At 37.7% G+C, this 22091-nt stretch overlaps 1 protein-coding gene across 4 annotated transcripts in view; it reads right to left on the minus strand.

The window, feature by feature from the left end:
* Window positions 1–1232: 1232 nt before the first annotated feature.
* The window catches only part of LOC126251764 (complexin), a 701713-nt gene continuing 680854 nt past the window's right edge, over window positions 1233–22091 (minus strand). For all 4 annotated transcript variants that reach the window (XM_049952384.1, XM_049952383.1, XM_049952381.1 and 1 more), the window contains exon 4: window positions 1233–6594. In XM_049952384.1, the coding sequence (XP_049808341.1) occupies window positions 6521–6594 (74 nt within the window). In that variant the 3' untranslated portion in view covers window positions 1233–6520. The remainder of the gene's footprint in view (window positions 6595–22091) is intronic.

Raw genomic sequence — 22091 nt, forward strand, 5'->3', positions numbered from 1 at the left:
TAGGAGCACATCTTTCACAAACACTTAAGTATCAGTAAGCAACATATTTTTGTCAGTGGTTTTCAGCTGAAGAAGTACTTCAGGCTACTATCACTTGTCATTTGCAATTGCTGTTTCTTTTACTTCTTTTGTGGCCTTTATTTTGATGCAGTTATTTTTTTGACTCTTGGATATGTTTGCAGTTATCTTCTGCCTATCAGGTACAGAGCCAAAATGTGACATATGTAGGTAACATCAAGGAAATGTTTACTCTGAATGGGTATATGGTGGTGTCCAACCCATTATTTAATAATTAACATGACCAGTCAAACAGTGACTACTGTTTTGTAAACAAATATTGATTTATGTACATTCAAAGGAGTGCTTCTTTCATGAAGACTGCATTATAACTGAAATGTTGATTATATAAGAAAATTTGCACACAACTTTTGCCCAAAACTTCTTCTCATTGTTGTACATTCACATAAATGAGTGTTCTCAGTTTTACCTTTTCATTAAAATCAAATTATGTCAAGGTCTTAATTACCTAAATTAATGTACAGAGCTGTAGAGTCCTTAATATGTAAATGAACGGCATCAATATTATACTTATTCTTTTGTCTATGTTCTTTACTATAAGATATTATGAACAAGAGAGTTTCTTATTTCCTTCATGGCTCTTGGAGGTGAAATTTAGCACAGCAGCATTAATGTGGTATTACGTTCTGATGTTGTAGTGAAATTGTAGCAAAATTACTCACCAAGTTTTATTTTGTGTTCCTGTCAAGTTCAGTCTCACAAAACAAACTTCCACTGAATTTTTTAAATCTTCATTCTACTCAGAGAAGTAACTATAAATTTGACTCATTACTGCAATGTTGAGAAACTCAGAATTTTAGCTACCTCTGACTAGCAAAAAGTATTAAAAGTAATTCATAAGACAATGAGAACAATACAGATAGGACTCATGGTTCATAATGCTGTCTATTAAGAAATAATATTGGGTCTAGGGTAACTATTTTATTCAATTTCATGGTTGTGAACATTACCATATGATTTAGCACAATGTTACATCACATCCAAAAAATAAAAATTGATGTGCACTGAATTGTCCAAATACTTTAACTCAGTAGTTAACATGAAATGAAAGGTGATATATGACTTAATATGAGTAACTTACTTGAGATAAGTTTTCCCCATTAATAAATATTACACAAGTAAACAGATTTGTAACAGATATACTTTTACTGAAATACTTCGAAAAATTCTTTATTGTAGGTATTTTATCAGGGCTGGCAGAAAATGTATAACATTTTTCAGAGCTTTATGGTATAATGTTTATGTATAACTTGTTTAACTAACAACTTCCTCGGCAATCTAGGCAAGCTTTCATGTTTGATCACAAACACATTAACATTATTATAAATTTGTAATGTACGTGTCGTTGTTTTTAGGTAGTCTCATGGTTTCAGGAAAATTGGTGGATGGTTGAAAAAATTGATTTGGCAAATAATAAAATGAAATCTTACAAGCATTCCTTAAGATTATCACAATAATACTAGAGATACACAAAAAAATATGTTAGAAGTAAATATACAGGGGACAGTATTCAAGCATTGGAAATTTGACTTCATAAATCACTGAACCATCATTTACTCTTAAATAGCCCTTGTTGAGGAAACATCAAAAATTTGTCTCAAATTATTTCAGAATCAAGGTTCAGGAGAACTCAATATATTGGTAACTACATTTTCATTAATAATAAATGCCAAAGTTTGGTTATATAAAATTAGCACCTATCTTGACTAAATCTGGAAGGAAGCAAGAAGCAGTTGTAGCTAAAAAAGGAAATTGCTTGATTGTAAGTAGAAAAAAATCTAAAGAAAACTACATGTACAGAAAGACTGGCAAGGAATAAATAAAAATTTACAGTTAACAGTTATAAATAATGTTGTATATTATGAATAGTGCTTTAATCCTATAAAAGGGTGGTTCACATTTTTTTGTTTTAATATTTGCAGTTAAACTGAACACTGGAAATACAAGTGTAACAACATTTCTTCTAAATATGTGACTAGGTCTCAGTTTTCTCTACACAATATACAGAGTGTGCATCAATAACTTTTAACAAAGGCATCATACACATAAACATCGTCAAGAAGTGCACAATAGTAATTCTTGGAGGGATACTTACAAAACAATAAATAACAATTATTTCTATCACAATTGCACCACATTGCTGTGGATTGTATATTATTTCTTTTCCTTACATCTATGTTGAATTCAGTCTAAGAATTTAATGACACATATTTGTAATATTAAACTACAACAATTAACTGTGTTAAGGCTTTTTGGGGAAAGTTCTTTCATGGTGACATTTGTGGTCGTGGTATTTTGTACATGTTTTACTGAAATTTAACTACTGTATAAATGCACAGTCATAATATTTAATGTATCTATTATACCACAACCAGTGCAACATTTAACATAGTACTGAAGACGTCTATGTTTTATTTTGATTGTCAAATAATAGTGATGAAAGCATTTTTATATATTTTGAGAGAAAAGGTTACCCATAAAATCAGAAATATAATCAATTAAGGCTACAGGTCTTCATATTACAGTCAAAAGGTGTAAGTAACAAGTTTCTGAATGCTTTTGGTAGGAACAGAAAGAACAAGAAATTTAAGTAAAACATGGTTTCATGTACCTGTCCTCCCTTTTTTCGTGTTCATAACAAGCCATTATGAGACTGAAAACGAAGTAAATGGTTTGTGATAGCTGTCACAGTTCTTTATTGAATGGATAGATAAAATATGCAGGCTTCTATAAATGAAAATTTAATGTGTTGTTTCTGATGTCAGTTGCTACATAATAAAATAGCTGAATCACACCTTCAGTGAAATACAGTTTTTGATATGATAGTACACACCTCTTGATAGAGAAGCACAAAACTGAGGTGAAATCAACTAAATAACAGTAATTTATATTTGAAACTTATTATATGTTTACCTCAGCTGTTGTTGAATAATCGATTTTTTGATCTTTTACAGCTTTTGGTGTTTAAGAAAGGGAATGGTACTAAGCTTACCAAATACTAACTTATGACAAAAATGGAAATCTTTTATTGCAATGAGTGTACAGTTGATGCAATGCAAGACAATATCGTACAAGAGCATTAATGAAAGAAAAAGAGCCCTAAAAACTCTTCAGCTACAGAAGAATTACCTTTGCTTCAATATTAGTGTTTGAATCGAATGGCTGGATATTGTTTTCGTCATATAATGTCTTATTATGTCTATTTCATTTGTTTGGTCACTGTCCATGGTTAATCGATTTCACCCAAATTCCATGCTAATGTCTACTTAGGTGTCAACATCTACAGAATATTTCAATGGACCACACATTCTTAGGGCTTTATTCCCGGCTCACTAAAATCTGCACAAACAAGTAAGCTCAAATGTACACACTAACTGACATATCATTGTGACAGTCACTATTGTTTTATTATAGCAGCATCTTCGCTTGATAAATTAATTAGAATATCTTTTACGTCTACACCAAAAGCATACATATGCCACAACTATGACTATCAATGAATGTCTGAGAAAATTTGGTACATTGGTTCTAGAACATATTTTGAGCTCAGTCAAATGCATTAAGAAACCTGCTGGATAAAAATGTCCTGTGGCTGACATTAGAGGTTATTAAATCACAGATTTTACAGCCCTGTATCAACTCAGGAAATTATATTATCAAACATCTTTAAATGGACAATATACATTCATCTACAATAGTACTCCTGGAATAAAATGTAATACTGACCACCGTTATAAGAGGTGATACACATTTTTCATACATGTCACTAACGAACTTGACTGCTATTTCAGCTTCAAAACTGCTGGTCTTTGGGTCATGAAGAAACTGTGTATCAAAGTTCAAATAATAGGTTGCTCACATTGTGATGTTTCAGTTTCCAGGTCCTTATTGAATTACAAATCTACAGTACAGTAAAGAACAGCACAGGAAAAATTTTAAGGGTCATATGATGTAAGTTTATTAAAAGTTTATCTTTTACATTTTAGTTCATTTATTTTATCAGATATTTACTTAGAGAAACCATAGTTTAAAATGAGTGTTTTAGTTATGTTTCTGACTTGCTTTATTATGTAGAATAACATTAAGGGAACTCTACAGATGAAAACTTGGACTGATATCTTCATTCTATATTTTTTTCTGCCTTATCACTGAGTACATATTATATTAACATAAAGCTAACTTCAATATGAAATGCACAATTCAGGAATCAACTACATAGACTGTCTAGTTATAAAAATATACTGCTGAAAATGTTTGTCTTTTTTTACATATATTCCACTGGCTGAATGACCTTTTGGATTAGAACGAATTGTTACAACTATGAGCAAGAAGATAACAGACTTGAAATAAAAACAAACATTTCCATTTGTAATTCATCAGCTAAAACTGAACATATCCTTTGTAAAACATTTAAAAAATCTCATATTACTTGTACAGCTTAAATATATAGCTTTACTATGAATTCCCTTGGCTACAGTTAGTTTATCAACATTAAGTACATTTTTGCGTAAAGTTGGTCAACAAGAGACAAGCAATATGCAATAGAGCAAAGTCCAATAATAAATATACCTAATTAAATTGTGTCTTACAGATGCACTACTATATAAGCCTTCATATTGATCATACAGTTCTAAAATATGGCAGTTATAGAAGCTTACTAGGATGGGTGGCAAGAGATAACAATGGATGAGGAAGAAGAGAAAGGAGAGAGCACATCAATAGAAGGATCACAACAACTACACATTCCACAGACAGAACCCTATCAGAAGAATTGATTCCAGTAACATTTTTATTATGAGCACTGGAATAAAAAATTCTGAAGAGAGGCATATCACTTATCCTCATAGGAAAAAAGTCACATTATTATTAAAAGAAGGTTTAGCAGAAATTGAGAGAGAATTGTAAACATATTAAGTCAATCTGGCAGCAACCAATTTTTAAGAAATTCATATACAGTATGTGAGACATTTCTTTACAAAGAGAAAATACACTATATAAAATTTCTGAGTTACAGAAATGCAATCATATTTCTGTTTCTTACTTTATTCGAAACAATGTTGAAACAAATGATACTTTACACTGACTGAGCACAAGGAACCTTTCTTTTGTAAGGAATGTGCTTGTTAGGAACAAAACTAACGGAATTTGGATGAGTACCAAACAGCCATGGGCCGGATGTACTGCTTTTGAGCATACTCACTGATGCTTACGAACATATCTTTCTCAGGGAGGAACGTATTATCACTTCAGTTTACAGTTGTTTCTACATAGAAAAATTTTACTACATTTTCCAAATAAAACAGTAGCAACAACAACATGAAATTAACTGGAATATCACGATTATATACAACAGTTTAATAACTTTTGAACATTTTTGCACAGTTACAAGATTCAAAATATATTTATTTTCTAGAAAATCTAGAAAACATATATGTAAATTATTTCAGAACACTTTAATGTATATTTAATCTATGGTTTTGTCATTTTGCCAGTTACTTTCTTCAAAATCTATATAGTATAAAATTCCCATGCGCTTATATTCAAACAAATAATAAGGTACAAAATTTAGTACACAGAAAAACTTCCCTCCATTCACACTTACATTCAGGATTTTAGATACAAATGTACAGTTCATAGCACTACATTTTGAACACAAATCTTTTAGTTTTATATCTTTTGAAGATAATTCTCCATTGTGTCAGAAGATAAGTAATAACTTACTGCAGTGCTCCTCAGTCTTTCTTGAGATGACTCCTTATTCTCTTTTTTGTTGTCCTGTCTTCTTAGATATTTAAATCATTAACATTATGTGGATCATAATATTTTAAATGAAACAGATTAAACAAAAATTTTCTAGGCAGCTACAGTTATTAACGATTCAGTGAGCAGCAATTATTTTTCACGTGCATGAAATTGGTAAAGGACTTGCGAATTTTATATCAATGGTCATATTTTCTACCATTACTCTCTATTCTCCTCCACCTCATCTATTCATTTACCCATTCTGACATATTAAAAAAATTATTTCTTCTTTGACTCGTTCATAATAAAAATTTCTGATTTAAACTTTGACTTACATTCTATGTGTTCAGTAATATTATTAACTCTACAAAACTCTAACAGCATGGCAAGCATGATTATTTATTAATTCATGGTATGTTGCCCTTACTTGAATATCCTTAACAATATTTATTATTGTAGATTGGTCACTACAAATATCGCAGTCTCTTGTTATATCAACTTACGTGTGGTTTATTTTTGTTTAAAAAACCAAGTTATTGAGTTTATCAAGAACAGGTTTCATCTTGCATATATTGTGTCCTTCCTGCTCTTAACAATTTTTGGAACCACATAAGCTAATGTTGTTAATCTGGTCGCCTCTTGTTGATGACCTTTTTTTAGAACCACTAAAGTTGACGTAATTTTATATGCCAGTGATTTCTCACTGCAAGACGCATTTACTTTCAATTTGGGACTTGATTTCATTCACCTGAGATTCTATCGTGTTCTTCAACTCTGCAAAAAATGAAAACAGTGGCATATTTAGAACAGTGGAATATTACTCACTTAATTTTCTTTAAAGACAGTAAAAGAAGCACTGATGGTTAGCAGGCAATTGGGAAGCAATAATAATGTAACATTTCTGGCTTATTGTTTACTGACTGAAGTTACTACTGTGCGTAAAGCACTAAGATAATTTAACTAAAATGTCTTGGAAAATTTGAAGTACTGACTTTTATTTATTCGTAAGTGCAAAAAACTGTGGTGATAAGGCTAAAACTACGAACACTTGTGCAATTCTACGTTAATAAACTGGCAATCTTCCTTAAAACGAGCACATTATTATTACAGCAATGATTTTCAAGTGCTAGTTACCTTCTGGCGCACACACACACAAGCTGAGAGGTAACATTAACGCTTATAAAACGCAATACAGATATCGTTTCTCACGAATTGCCTCTGACTATTGCTTTCCCAAACATTATAATGCAAAATATAAACAAATTTTACAGTACTGCATAAAGTTTTTGTTTCAGTAACTACTGCTTGGGGAGGACCTGGGTAAAAATAAGTTACAAGGGATTAGAAAAGCTGCCCTTTTATACACAGTCTGCATATCGATAGAGTACTATAAGGATGTAGTTTAACATTGAAACCAGGATGTAATGGTATACATTTGTATGACCGACTGAAGGGATCGGCAACAATGGTTGCAAACTGAAGGTACTCTATTTTCTAGCGGTAAATTAACGATGTATGCTGCTTAAAATAAAGGGACACTTCGTCGAAATGTCCTTCTACTTATTACGAAATTATTTTGTCTAGGTCAGCTTTCGGTATATACTCACAGTATTACACGAAAGGGGAGCAAGACGGTTCCATATATGTAAACAAGTCGATCGCACATTTGTGTAACGAGTTGGGCATCGTTCAAGTACTGCAATTTCAGAAGTCGTTATTGTGGCATGATAGAACTCACATATAAACAACTATGGGAGAACAGCTTAGCAATTTCATAACATAAAATCTAACAAGTTGAAGCATGTGTTAACAAAATGGGTGGCTAATATTCTATCAGATGAGCTTATTATCACATCAAAACATCTGGCAGTGAACTGGTTTGAGCTCAATGGTTAAGTTATGGCAGCTGTAGTTGGATTTATTGCAGATCTTCTAGAATCGTACCTTTCGGATGTTCTCTGCTCCCTGAAAGAGCTTGGAACGAAATCCATTGACTTTAAGGGGCACTATGTTGAAAAATAACTAGAAAACGTATAAATTACATTGTTAGGCTGAGAGATGTTGGCATTGGAGGGCTATGACTATGTGCCTTTCACATGGCAACATATTGACCAAAAACATGATCAAAATAACTTCTGAGAGTTGATGTTAGTCTTGAATGCCCTTTAAGCCGACGAAGACGTCGTTATCAACAGCGCACTGAGTTTGAGCGAGGTCGTGTAATGCGGCTACGAGAAAATGGATATTCCTTCCGTGATATTGCAGAAAGACTTGGCGGTAATTTAGCCACTATAACTGATGGGACTGATAACCACAGCAGTTGAGTCCCATAGTGCTCAGAGCCATTTTGAACTGATGGCTGGCAGCAGTGGTCACGAGAATGTACGGTCACAAGAAGATGGCTCCGGACGGTCACGTAGTACTACCGAGGGGAAGACCACCGTGTTCGTCGTATGGCTTTTGTGCATCGTAATGCATCTGCAGCAGCAATCTGAGCATCAGATGGTACTATAGTGACACAACGAATTGTTACAAATCGGTTACTTCAAGGGCATCTCTGAGCCAGATTCCCTGTATGGAACATTCCACTGATCCCAAACCACCGCCATTTGCGACGCCAATGGAATCAAGCGAGAGCTTACTGGAGGGCAAAGTGGAGGTCTGTTGCGTTTTCTGATGGAAGCTGATTGTGCCCCGGTGTCGGTGATGGCTGGTATGTAGGTTAGGAGGAGGCCAGGTGACTGCCTTCAACCAACCTGTCTGCAGCCTAGGCACAATGGATCTACACTTGAAGTTAATGGTCTGGAGTGCGATTTGGTATGACAGCAGGAGCACTTTCATGGTAATCCGAGACACCCTGCTTGCAAATGTGTACATCAGTCTGGTGATTCGACTTGTTGTGCTGCCTTTCATGAACAGCATTCTAGAGGGTGCTTTACCAACAGGATAACACTCGCCCACATACGCTGTTGTAGTTCGACATGCTCTACAGAGTGTCGACATGTTGCCTGCTCGATCACCAGATCTGTCTCCGATTGAGCACGCATGGGACATCATCGGACGACAACTCCAGCGTCATCCACAACCAGCATTAACCGTCTCTGAAATGACCGATCAAGTGCAATCGTCATGGAACTCCATCCCATAGTCTGATAACCAGCACCTATACAACAAAATGCACGAACGTTTACATGCTTTCATCCAACTTTCTGGTGGTTGCATCTGTTACTAATGTACCAGCATTTCACATTTGAAATCGCTAATTTGTCGCTCACATTGATCTGTAATATTTCAACCGTAATAGCTTGTGTATAGTACCTAGACAAATGTATTCCAGAAATTTCATTAGTCTACGTTAATTATTTCTTGGTGCTGGGATTCTTTTCCCGTTAGTGTAGGTCTGGCTGCATGGAAGGGATGAGATCTTTTTTTAGATATCTAGTGTTCAGCCTGGTAACTGACACGTTCTCATCTCAAGTGAGGGAGGATCACCAAACAACTGCAGCCACGTGCGCAGAACTTCGTACTACCGTGCTGATGTAATAATTAACGTTGCCGGATCCACACCTTTCTGTGTACTGGTCCAAGAATTCTTCTCAAGATTAGAACCATATCATATATTAGCATATATTATAATGCATAATGCAGAAGGATGCTGAAGATTAGATGGGTAGATCACATAACTAATGAGGAGGTACTGAATAGAATTGTGGAGCAGAGAAATTTGTGGCACACTTTGACTAGAAGAGGGGATCGATTGGTAGGTCATATTCTGAGACATCAAGGGATCACCAATTTAGTATTGGAGGGCAGAGCGGAGGGTAAAAATCTTAGAGGGAGACCAAGAGATGAATAAACAGATTCAGAAGGATGTAGGTTGCAGTATATACTGGGAGATGAAGAAGCTTGCACAGGATAGAGAGCATGGAGAGCTGCATCAAACCAGTCTCTGGACAGAAGACAACAACAACAACAATGTAGTATAACGTTTTCCTCCCTATTTATTACTAGACTTATTCGAAAAGTAAGTTCTGTATGGATATATTTAAATGTTGGCAGCTTAGAACAAAACTGAACGAATGGAGTGCCACATATTTATTGTTTATGAAGTCATAGAACTCACTATGTCTATTTAGTAGTCTTTTGACTGGGTTAATGCAAACTGAAATGATTTCGAAAATCGTTGCTTCGTCCAGTTGTGAAGTGTTTGATGTTGGTATAATTGGATATGTGTGTTGAAAAGGAACTGTATCAGCTCATATTGTTCAAGAGTTGGGTCTACTTTTTCAGCCTGAAATAATGAGTCAGGGAAAGGTTAGCAAGTGGTGTCGAGGTTGTAAAAGTCCCTACAAATCCGCGCAATGAAAACCACAGTGGCGGACTCAGAGGCCCACTATCTACGACGATAAAATGGTGCTATAGGTGACCCAGAAACTGTATGCTTATCAATGGTTGACGACTGGTGCTCTCATTTATAAATTTAGTTATATTGGACGTTTCATCGCTTCCACAATTGTCAAGGAAAAACTGGGTCCAGGATAGTTTCCGACAATACCACCGATCCACACAAAGTGGAAACAGTGTCAAGTGGGAAATCGCATTTAGACCGCTATCGATGAATTCCTTACCCAACTTGTTACACCACTGTGGTATCAGAACAACACTCAATGCAGTGACGCCATTCATCTTCGCCAAAAACGAAAACTTCAGTGTTTCCCTGCTTGACTCGAAAAGTATTTTGGCTGTAGTTTTCTGGGACGAAGAAGATGTTCATTTTGTTGCTTTCGTGTGACATGGGTCAAAAATTACAGCTGATATGTGCTACGATACACTCACCACACTGGGACGTAGCGTCCAGAACTGATTGCGCTGGAGATTGTCCAGGAGAGTCCTCCACCATGACAACACGTATCCACAGTCCACACACAATTGCTCGTATAAAGAATAAGTTTCAGCATTTCCGTTGCATACTTTTCTACTTCCCGCCCACAGAAGAGGCATCACACCCAGCGTCTGTTATCTCTTCTTGCGCTTGAAACAATGGTTTGTGAACAAAGATTTGGAGATGACGAGGAACTCAAGGCTACTGTTGTGAAGTGTTTCAGTTCCCAAGTGGAGAACTTCTATACAGAGGATTGAAGTCACTAGCGCATTTTACAAAAATTGTTTGGAAGCGAAAGGTGACTACAGGTTTGTTTATAAATTTCATCATCTGCTACCAGTCACGAATTTTCTTTATTTACTTTTCGCACGACGCGTTTCGGGAAATGATTCCCATTTACAAGAGCGTTTTTTTGTGTGTATTAAGCCATTTCTATTGATGTTGTCAATGTGTCAGAGTCTGCTTCATTTCGTTGACTTTTACTGCAATATATAAGAAACACGCGATTTTTTAGTTGGTTATCGATTCTTTTGGCGAAGTTAGTGGCGAAATCTGGATGAATTTGTACTTACAGTTTTTTAATGGTCCTTTTGTGCAGGGTCTCACACACACTAAACATCACACACAACTTGTTGTACACTTTACACATCGAAAATACCTTATATAAACAAAACAGTTACAAAGTGTACAACTAGCTGTGTGTGACGTTTAGTGTATGTGAGACTCTGCACAAATGGGCCATTAGGAAACTGTACGTACAAATTCTTCTAAATTTCGCCGCTAACTTCGCCAAAAGAATCGATAACCAACTAAAAAATCGTGTGTTTCTTATATATTTCAGTAAAAGTCAACGAAATGAAACAAACGCTCACACATTGACAACATCAATAGAAATGGCTTAATGCACACAAAAAACGCACTTGTAAATGGGAATCATTTCCTGAAACGCGTCTTGCGGAAAGTAAATAAAGAAAAAAATGTGACAGGTAGCACAAGATGTATTTATAAACAAACATATTGTTTTCACAGTCGCCGGCTTTCAAAAACCATTTAAAATGGATCAGGAAGGTGACTACGTGGGAAAGAGAAGTAGGTTTGTAGGAAACTGAAACTGTTAATAAAAGCTTTTATGATGAATGTATTTTTTACGTCTGGACAGTCATTACTTTCCGAATACGCCTGATATGCTGACGGAATTCAAAGTTTATCCTTGCTTATCGTCTGATACACAAAGTGTTTTGGATAATCTACGAACGGAAGATGAAAGCGCATGGCCGTATGTTTCAAACGTGTAGCACTCTTTCCAAAGTAAATATTATTTCACGAGCAGTTTAAAAATGCGAAATTTGTCCGTCAGTCTGAAGCAATTGAAAGAAAACAGGCTGCAAATGGAACCTTAAAGTCACTAACATATTGCCAGTTTCAGTTATGTGGACTTGGGTGCTGTTTCACTAGTAGCAGGAGGTGAAAAATTGCGTCAATCTTTCGTGGCGTTAATTGCGAGAAATAAAGGGCCTGGAGGTCTACGTCACATTAAGGCGCCTACCGCCGTAGACGGGAAACGCGTAAACAATACTCATATTTTGAGCTCCAGCTACACAAGTTTAATCACTTTCTGTGAATATATATTCAGAAGACACTGGTGATCAAAAGCGTTCTCTTTGTTCTAAGCAATTATTTTAGTAGATCATGCTATCCCGTAACTAACAGTCCACCATTATATTGTATATTCATGGAGAAGCAAGCTCCGCAGCCTGTTTCGTGCTATTTGAGAGGAACAGTTGTGTTTCAGGTAGGAATGCCTGCTAAGATTAACATCAGATACAGTAATTTCCAATGCCAACAGAGACGGTAATGGTATTGCTTGATGGGAAAATGTGCAGTGAGACACAAGTGTGTCAGGATGAAGTTAATACTTTTAAAATGTTTTATTTTAATGCCGTAATGGGTTTCGGGCTACTATGCCCAAGCCAATCTTGATTTCCACTTACATCGATTTTCGGTCAGCAGCACATCGTCTGCTCCTTCACTACATAAGAATATTTGAACATTTAGAGCCACTTTATATTCTGTTTCAGCAATAAAAACATGCTACGTTGCTCGCATGTATTTATATACAAGGTGAGCCAGTTGCATACGCTTATGCATGTTCCAGTGGACGGAGATTTGTTTTGCTATGGTCTTTAAGGTTTTCCAGGACAACGTACAAGCTGTTGTATTGCAAGCAGCACACATATTGTTAATAATGCGCTGTGGAAAACTTCATAATTTTCTTAGTTTCAGTTTGAGCTTCACACTTGTGCTTCCCTTCGGTGTTATTGTTTACAATGCAAAGAGTATACATCAAACAAAGATATAAATATATCTTTGTTTAATGGATATAATGGATCTCTTTATATCATTCGTTTCTTACTGAGCAAAAACGTAAAATACACAAAGAATATATGTGAGATGTGCAACATGTAAACAACAGAAAAATGCCTGAACTCTATAGGTGAACTTACTAATAGAGGACAATAGTACAAGTTGTTTACAGGAAGGAATCGGAAATTTTAAAGAAATTGTTATCAACAAGTTGTTTGTTTTCTACAGTTGGCAGTGGAAATTTAAACGAAATAATTCTGCTGTGAGCTGTTAAGAAAAAAGCTCCTGAAATCAGGTAGTACTATAGTCCTTTGATACTAAGTTCATTCTTGGAGTACAACATTTTTTCCTGTTATTTACATGTTGTACTTCTCACGCATATTTTCTGCCTAGTTTACATCTTTGCTCAATAAGAAATGAGTGATATCTTTATATCTTTGCTTAATGGATACTCTTTCTGCTGTAAACAAAAGCACATACAATTAGTTTACCTCTTAATTTAGACACATTGTTATTAATGACAGAACATACGGAGTGGCTCTAAATACTTAAATATTGTTGTTCAGTGCAGGAACAGACGATATCCCGCTGACCAAAACATCAGTGTAATTGGAAATGTTAGCCATCTGAAAGATGGGCATGGTAGCCCGAAACCGGTTATGGCACTGAAATAAAACATTTCAAAAGTATTTGTGGCTGGTTTCGATATTCATCAATTATCATTAACGTCCGTGGAATTCACAAGATCGAAAATGGATAAAACAATAGTGAGGTTAAATGGTTTCGAAGACTTCTGTGCAACTATAAGGTGGATCTCGAATATCTTTTGAATATACTCGACAAAACTCTCAGCACAGAAAATCAGAATGAATAAAGAAAACAGAAAAGTGATGAAGGGTTCGTGACAGCAGAGTAGTGAGATGGTACAAGTCAGAAATATGGAAGACGCTTAAGAAGAACAAGCGAAAATATTCTTCTGTATAGAAAAGGCGATTATACAAGGTATCAGAAACATTGCGCCATCAGAAGGTAATTAATGATGGTAGGGAAATATTTCAATAGGAAATTCCCGTAACTTCCTTATGGTAAACAGCATTGCGCGAAAGGGAAATGTGGAGCAAGAGAAATGTAGAAGAAATGTAATTTTAGGCATTTGAAATGTGGACTACAGAAAAATCTTATAAATTAAGCGATAAGATAAATTACTTAATGAAGAGGTACTAGAAACGTGTGTCAGGAAATAAGTGCGCGACAGACTGACGCTAGAAGAAGGGAAGGCTAGTGGTAAACTTATCAAACCGTCCGTGATAAGTTAACTTGTCTACTAAAACAGCAGATATAGACAGAATAACGTGAACAAACTATCGCTGTCTGTTGGGTTTAGTACGTGTTCAGATATAGAAATATTAGCACCAGTTTGGAAGAGATATCGATATCTAGACAGATAGATAGATAGATAGAGAGAGAGAGAGAGAGAGAGAGAGAGAGAGAGAGAGAGAGAGTCAACCTTAAAACTGATCTCTGTAGAAAATAAATGTATATCCATGTGCTGAAACGAAACCTGTTGTGAGTAAAAGTGTCAACTTGTCTACGTTACATCTTGATGTAGATACTGAAATTTGTTCTACTTGTATTCCCATTATTATCGATTTATCGACTGTACCGATGGAGCATACAGTTACTGAACTCTTTGAAGTACACATTCGATGGAGCTATTTATACGCTGACTGTTCATTTGTAGAAAGAAAGATGGAAATTAACAAACAGGATACCAGACTGAGGCATACTGATAAAGACACTCCTTTTTTATTGTGATAGAGAAATACAGAACAGATGAACAACACAAATTTGTCGCTTTTTTTCGAATCGAAATCAGGTGCAAGGTACAACAAGACTGGTCATTCTCCTAATCCAGCAAGGACCTGCGGATTTCATCTAAGCAGCTGCTGCTCTCAGCGGTGAGAAGCGATGGAAGTCGCACATCGTGCTTGACGTCCACTGTAGTCTTCGACAGGGCTGAACAGATCTGAGATTTACATTGAATGACGTTCAATTAATAATCAGCTACTCGGAGCTGCACTAATTTATGTCGAAGAAAAAAAAGGTGGAGAATATTGCTGAAGCTTGTGAAAATTCAATCTTCGAAAGTATGATCGCTCATTTGACTTCTTTTCCTTTCTGAAACTTCCACGCTTCCTGTTTGAAAAAAAAAAATAAATAAAAATAAAAAATTATTGAGACAAACAAACTGAACTTAAAACTTTTTTCAGAATGTTAATTTTTGCGAATACCGTTGCCTACGGCCACATAACAGTTTATACATTGATAATATAGTGTCTAATATGATTTAATTTCGTTGACGAGAGAAAAACTTTTTCTTCTCTGGTGTATCTCCTACTGTGTCCCCCCAGTCAATAATGTCGACTGGATAACACTCTTTGAAATTCCGAAGGCGTCAGGTACAAGGAGCGAAAGGTTATCGATAACTTGCTAGAACTTGTACAGAAACCAGATTGCAGTTATAAGTGTACGACAGGAAAGCAACAGTTCAGCAGAGACTGAGACTTGGTCGTAGCCTATCTCCATATCATTTAGTTAGTACATTGAGCAAGCAGTAAAGGCAAGTGAAGAGAAATTTGGAAAATGAATTAAAGTTCACAGAGAAGAAATAAGAACTTTTAAGTTCGTCGATTACATTGAGATTCCGCCAGAGACAACAAAGGTCTAGGATGATCAGTTGAACGGAACGGATAATGTCATGAAAAGAGGGTATAAGGTGAACATCATCAAGCCCAAAACAAATTAAATAAGACAATACTGAGAGAATTAGATTAGGAAACGTAACACTGAAAGTAGTAGACAGAAACTGATATTTTCCCAGCGAAATAACTGAGGACGGTCGGCGTGAAGGGGATGTAGAATATAGACTGGCAATACCAAGAAAAAACATTTCTATATAACACGGGGCATAAATTAAAATATTAGAAAGTCTTGTCCGAAGGTATTTGTGTGGAGTGAAAGCTCATAAGGAAGTCGAACACCGACGATAAACATTTCACAAAGGACCAGAATACAAGCTTTTGAAATGTGGTGCTATGGTAAAATGCTGAAGATTACATGTGTAGAACAGATAACTCATGAGGTGGTAACATATTGGCCGAGTAGACATTTCACTCGACGACACTACATTCCTCCAAGTGAAAAGGTGGAAGTGCAATTGAAAAGTTCTGTTTATCTCGCAGTTTCTAAGACTTTTTTAAGTTACTTATTTTTCAGAGCAAAATCGGTTTATTGTGTCAGCTTACTCTGGCTGTTTTCTCAGTCTGTAGCTGTATGAATGCTTTTCGTGATGACATGTTAATAGTAAGCAGTTGTTTTACAACGATGAATGTACCAGGGCATCAAGAAGTAAAACATCAAATTTTTTTCTGAAAGCGGGTTTATTTTATTCAAGATCCCAATAAACCACATTTTTCTCCACTCTTTTGGCCTAAATACCGTATTTTTCGCCGCGCGGTGTAGCCGCGTGGTCTACGGGCGTCTTGTCACGGGTCACGGTTCGAGTCCTCCCTCGGGCATGGGTGAGTGCGTTGCCCTTTGTGTAAGTTTGAGCAGATTAAGTAGTGTGTAAGCCTAGATACAGATGACCTGAGCAGTTTGGTCCCATAGGAACTTACCACAAATTTTCAGTTTTTCCTATTTTTCAACATGTTATTCGTTCAATGCGACGGCCTTACGCCACCTAACTGGGGGGGCTTGTATGCCTGCGAGATACTACTCTACTGGTCGACGTCGGAGCCAACGTCTTCTTCATCAACAACCTCCCCATCATCTACGTACTGGTTCCTGCTGAGTGGATCCTTCATTAGGCCAAACAAATGGAAATCGGAAGGTGCGAGATCCGGGATGTGGGGTGGACGGGGAAGAACAGTCTAGTGAAGTTTTTTAAGCAGCTCTCGGGTGCTCAGACTTGTTTGAGGCCTTGCGTTGTCATGGAAAGGAAAAGTTCGTTTGCATTTTTCTGGTGAGGGACACGCTGAAGTCGTTTCCTCTATTTCCTGAGGGTACGGGGAGACCGGACAGGTGTGCGCGAGCATGTTCCAGTGATGACAGACGCCTCGCCCAACGACTCACCGTGGTTTTGTTCACTGCCAGGTGTTCGTAGACGTTATACAAGTGCCTATGAATAAATATCGGCGGTGCTCTGGTTTTCCGCAAGAAGAAACTCAATGACAGCTTTCTGTTTGGAACGCATCTTCATTACAGATGCCATTTTGAAGGCTACGTATGGCTTCGCCACCTATTGTAACTTCATGAAACTATTAGAGCTGAAGCGGGAATATTCCATGATGTCCCACTACACTTTTCGCACTGTTTTTGCTGAAGTTGGCCGAGAAAAAAAAAAGTGTTGTATTACATACTGCACGTCCCTCGTAGCAATGTTTGCGACTCTATGGATCCAGAAAGCTGTGAGATTCGGAAAGCGATGAGGAACTTGTGAAGCTATGGAGAGTTTTTGTATTGTAGACATCTGATAGGTAGCTTCGGTACAGGAAATATTATTTTTCCCTATAGAATAAATGAACGCTAACAATCTGCAGTAGTTCGATAGCCTGGTTTTAACTTCGATTTTGTGTGTCTTCCTGAACTGAACGAGTATATTGTGCTGGCTAATCTCAGTTCCCTTGCTGGTTTTATAAAATTCAGGCATTTCCTACGTCGGATTTCGTGCCCAATCATATTTCAACAAAAGTTCACCATCATCATCAGTGCATCTTATTGTCTGGAAATATGAAACTACTCTGAGGTCTGCATGTAGGGATGCAGCTGCAAAACCTTCGCCACAATGCTCTGAACATGACATAAAAAAATCACCACCATCCTTCCTGCATGTGTGCCACGGAACGAGGTGGCGCAGTGGTTACCACACTGAATTCACATTCGGGAGGACGACGGTTCAAATCCGCGTCCGGCCACACAGATTTCCAGAATGATATTTTCACTCTGCAGCTGAGTGTGCCCTGATATGAAACTTCCTGACAGATTAAAACTGTGTGCTGGACCGAGCTCTACCAAGCAATTGCCCGCGAAAGGCAAAGGTCCCGAGTCTCGGTCCGGCACACAGCTTTAATCTGTCAGGAAGTTTCATACAGATTTACCTAAATCGCTCCAGCAAAATGCCGGGATGGTTCCCTAAGAAGGGCACAGCCGATTTCCTACCCATCCTTGAATCTTTCCGAGCTTGTGCTCCGTCTCTAATTACCTCGATGTCGACGGTATACGTTAAACCCTAATCTTCCTTCCTTACTGGATGCCTTCCATATCTCGTGATTTTTTGGACCTAAAGGCACTCGAAAACTTTGCTACATTCATCATCCTAACAAATGCTTATAGTGTGAGCTTGTATCATGACACTTACCCTCGAAAAGACAGCCAAAAAATCATAGTCCGCCAAAGTACTCTGCATTCTTTATTATGTTATGACTGCTTTAAGTGAGCAGCCCATGTTCAGAAAGGAAAGAAGAGTTTAACGTCCTGTCGGTGATGAGGTCATTATGGGCTTATATGGAGTACATGCTAGGAACCATCCAACCATTCACCTTTAGAGATTTAGGGAAATCACGGAAAATCTAAATATGGTTGGCTGCATGGGAATTTGAATCTTCGTCCTCCAGAATATAGCCCTAGTGTTTGACCACTGCGCCATATGAGTCGGTCAGCAACCCATCTTCGCTGTATAAAGCAAAAATATGACACCTGTGGACTAACAGGAACCACCTAAGGTTACATTTTAGAACCTATGTAAAATGTAATGAAATGCGGTGGCGAGATACGATCACCAACGAACTGGGATGAGGTAAAACGTTTGAACGACAAGTAGTGGCTTCAGCCTTGCACGGAATGATGTATTACTTGACTCAAGAACGGAATAAACTGCTGCCTCAGATGGTACTGAAGAGTGGATAGCGAACAATTAATAGCGTCTACATACAAAAGAAATTATCTTAAGCTCGTTGACGTCATTCTAACAGAGCTGCTGAGTGGTCCGTCATATCATCTTCAGACTTGTTACAGTGATTGCAAGGACGCACCGCAACGAGACACAGAACAACTAGTGTCTCCTCCGTCATACCTTTACAGTGTCCCAGTCGACCCTGGCGAGGTGCTCGACAGTGGTTGCTACCTTCTGTGGCATAACGGTGTAGGAGCTCTCGTTTTTCATTTATGTCGGTTGGAAACTTGCTCAGATTGTTGACAAACATTTGTAATGTGTTAATGTACCTGTATTTAGGATCCTGTGTAGAGTATTTAATGTATGATTTAATCTCTCACTCAGGCCAAACGAATCAAAGATGTACTAGGCAACTGTATAATTTCCTTTTTCGTTGACAACATACAAATTACTAGCACTTTTATTTAGTTTAATGTATGTGGTTCCCTCCCACTGTAGCTCTCAGTGGTTCACAACCCCACAGCAGACCACAACAGTCCACCCACTCCACCGCCGCCCCACACTGAAGCCAGGGTGGTTGTGCGGTTCAATGGTTCAGTTTCTCCCCCTCCCCCCCCCCCCTCCCTCCTCCGGAGGTTAACTGGAAACCGGTCAAGACAGAAAGTTGCAATAGTGCAAAATAAAATAAAATTTAATATTTGCAGGCGTCATTTAGTCACTCATAGTAGCTGTGGATGCGAGTTCAAAGAAAATAATTGAATCATTGATCCACCACGCACGGGGCAGTTAATGAAGCTTAACCGACTGGTAACGAAGATAATAAAGTAATAAGACCTAATTTTCATTCGCAACTGTTTTTATAAAACACTTTGTATTTTCTAAAATAACAGCCGCGCGGGATTAGCCGAGCGGTCTAGGGCGCTGCAGTCATGGACTGTGTGGCTGGTCCCGGCGAAGGTTGGAGTCCTCCCTCGGGCATGGGTGTGTGTGTTTGTCCTTAGGATAATTTAGGTTAAGTAGTGTGTAAGCTTAGGGACTGATGACCTTAGCAGTTAATTCCCATAAGATTTCACACACATTTGAACATTTTATTCTAAAATAATAACACAGTGATCATGACACAAATATGTTGAAACATGAAACTTCCTGGCAGATTAAAACTGTGTGCCCGACCGAGACTCGAACTCGGGACCTTTGCCTTTCGCGGGCAAGTGCTCTACCACTGAGTTCGAGTCTCGGTCGGGCACACAGTTTTAATCTGCCAGGAAGTTTCATATCAGCGCACACTCCGCTGCAGAGTGAAAATCTCATTATGTTGAAACATGTTTGGGCAAGAAAACTTAGGTTAGAGTAACCCAACAATTTTGAATTATTTCAGTATTTCTGGAATGTTTCAACGGTTTTTATGTTTTTTTGTTTAGTACTTTATCACTTTCTCTTTTTCATACTTTCCTTTCCATCACACTAGCTGATCAAAAGTAAACGGACATTCCTATGCGATGCGAAATTTATCACAGAGGAATGGTTCCGCCAGAAGAGGTCCGTGACTTCGAAAATGGACTAGTTACGTATTGTCGCCCTATTAACAAATCCATCAGGGGCATTTCAGTCCTAAAGCAGTCAAAGTCGACTCTTGGAGATGTGGCTGGGAGTTGAAAATGCCAAGTAACAGCCACAACTAAGCAAGACCGCCGGCCGGAGTGGCCAGCGGTTCTAGGCGCTACAGTTTGGAACCGCGCGACCGCTACGGTCGCAGGTTCGAATCCTGCCTCGGGCATGGATGTGTGTGATGTCCTTAGGTTAGTTAGGTTTAAGTGGTTCTAAGTTCTAGGGGACTCATGACCACAGCAGTTAAGTCCCATAGTGCTCAGAGCCATTTGAACCATAAGCAAGACCCGGCAGACGGCTGCACTGACTTAAACGGACTGTAGAGCGTTGTACAGCGTGGTTTTAGAATCGCATGAAATCGCCGGGAGGATTCACTCGTGATTTTGTGTCATTAGGTGGAATGCCGACAGTGAAGTATGCAGGAGGTGGTGTTACCGTTAGGTGATTTTCGTGATTCGGGTGTGGTCCCGTTACTACTCTTAAGAAAACGCCAAGTACTGAAGATATGAGCACATCTGACAATGTTGTGTGCAGCCTACAGTAAACGGTATGGTTGGAGACGATGATTTTTTTTGTATCAACATGAAAATGCCCACCCGAAACAGTGCTTTTATTTAATATGGCTATTTAATGTCGCCCGAGTAAGAAATCCGTAAGGGACATTTCAGCCCTCCTAAATCTGTCGAAGTAGACTGCTGGGGATGTGGTTGCGGGTTGAAAAAGCGAAGCAACAACCACACTTACACCAAGACCTGGCAGACCTCATGCACTGGCGGACACAGAATATCGTTTATTGCACAGGATAGTTGTAAAAATCGCATGAAATCAACGGAAGGAATAACTGCCATGTGTAATGCCAACAGTGAAATATGGAAGAGGTGGTGTTTAGGAAAGGTGGTTTTCATGGTTAAAGTGTGACCCTGTTATTTATCTTAAGAAAACGCTAGCTGTGGAAAGATATGAGCACATCTCACAAGATTGTGTACTGCGTACAGTAAAAGAACAGATCGAAGACGATGATTGTTTGTATTAAGAGGGGGTAGGACGTCAAACAGGCCGACTTGGAGCAGGAAAGGCACCACAGGACATTTTAATTTCCACTGTCTATACTTTTACAAAGAAATTCATAAAACTTTAACAGCATGACCAGGAAGGATTCAGAATTTATACTCATAGCAGTGGAAGCTAAAAAACGTAACATAACACATTGTTTTGAATTTATACTCATAGCAGTGGAAGCTAAAAAACGTAACATAACACAGTTTTGAATGTGAAACTTCATCATTTTTTCAATTACTACTGGCTGCATTTGTTGCTATAGGTACACTATTCTTCCTAAGTAAGAGAGGTTCTGCGATGACTTTTGTACAGCATATAAACCATAGTTACAGGTGTATGAAACTCTAGAAGTTATTTAATTTATGAAAAAATGAATGAACTGTTACATTTTAAACTTCATGTTTA

The sequence above is a fragment of the Schistocerca nitens genome, chromosome 4 (assembly GCF_023898315.1).
Source record: "Schistocerca nitens isolate TAMUIC-IGC-003100 chromosome 4, iqSchNite1.1, whole genome shotgun sequence".
In the NCBI taxonomy this organism is placed as follows: Eukaryota; Metazoa; Arthropoda; class Insecta; order Orthoptera; family Acrididae; genus Schistocerca; species Schistocerca nitens.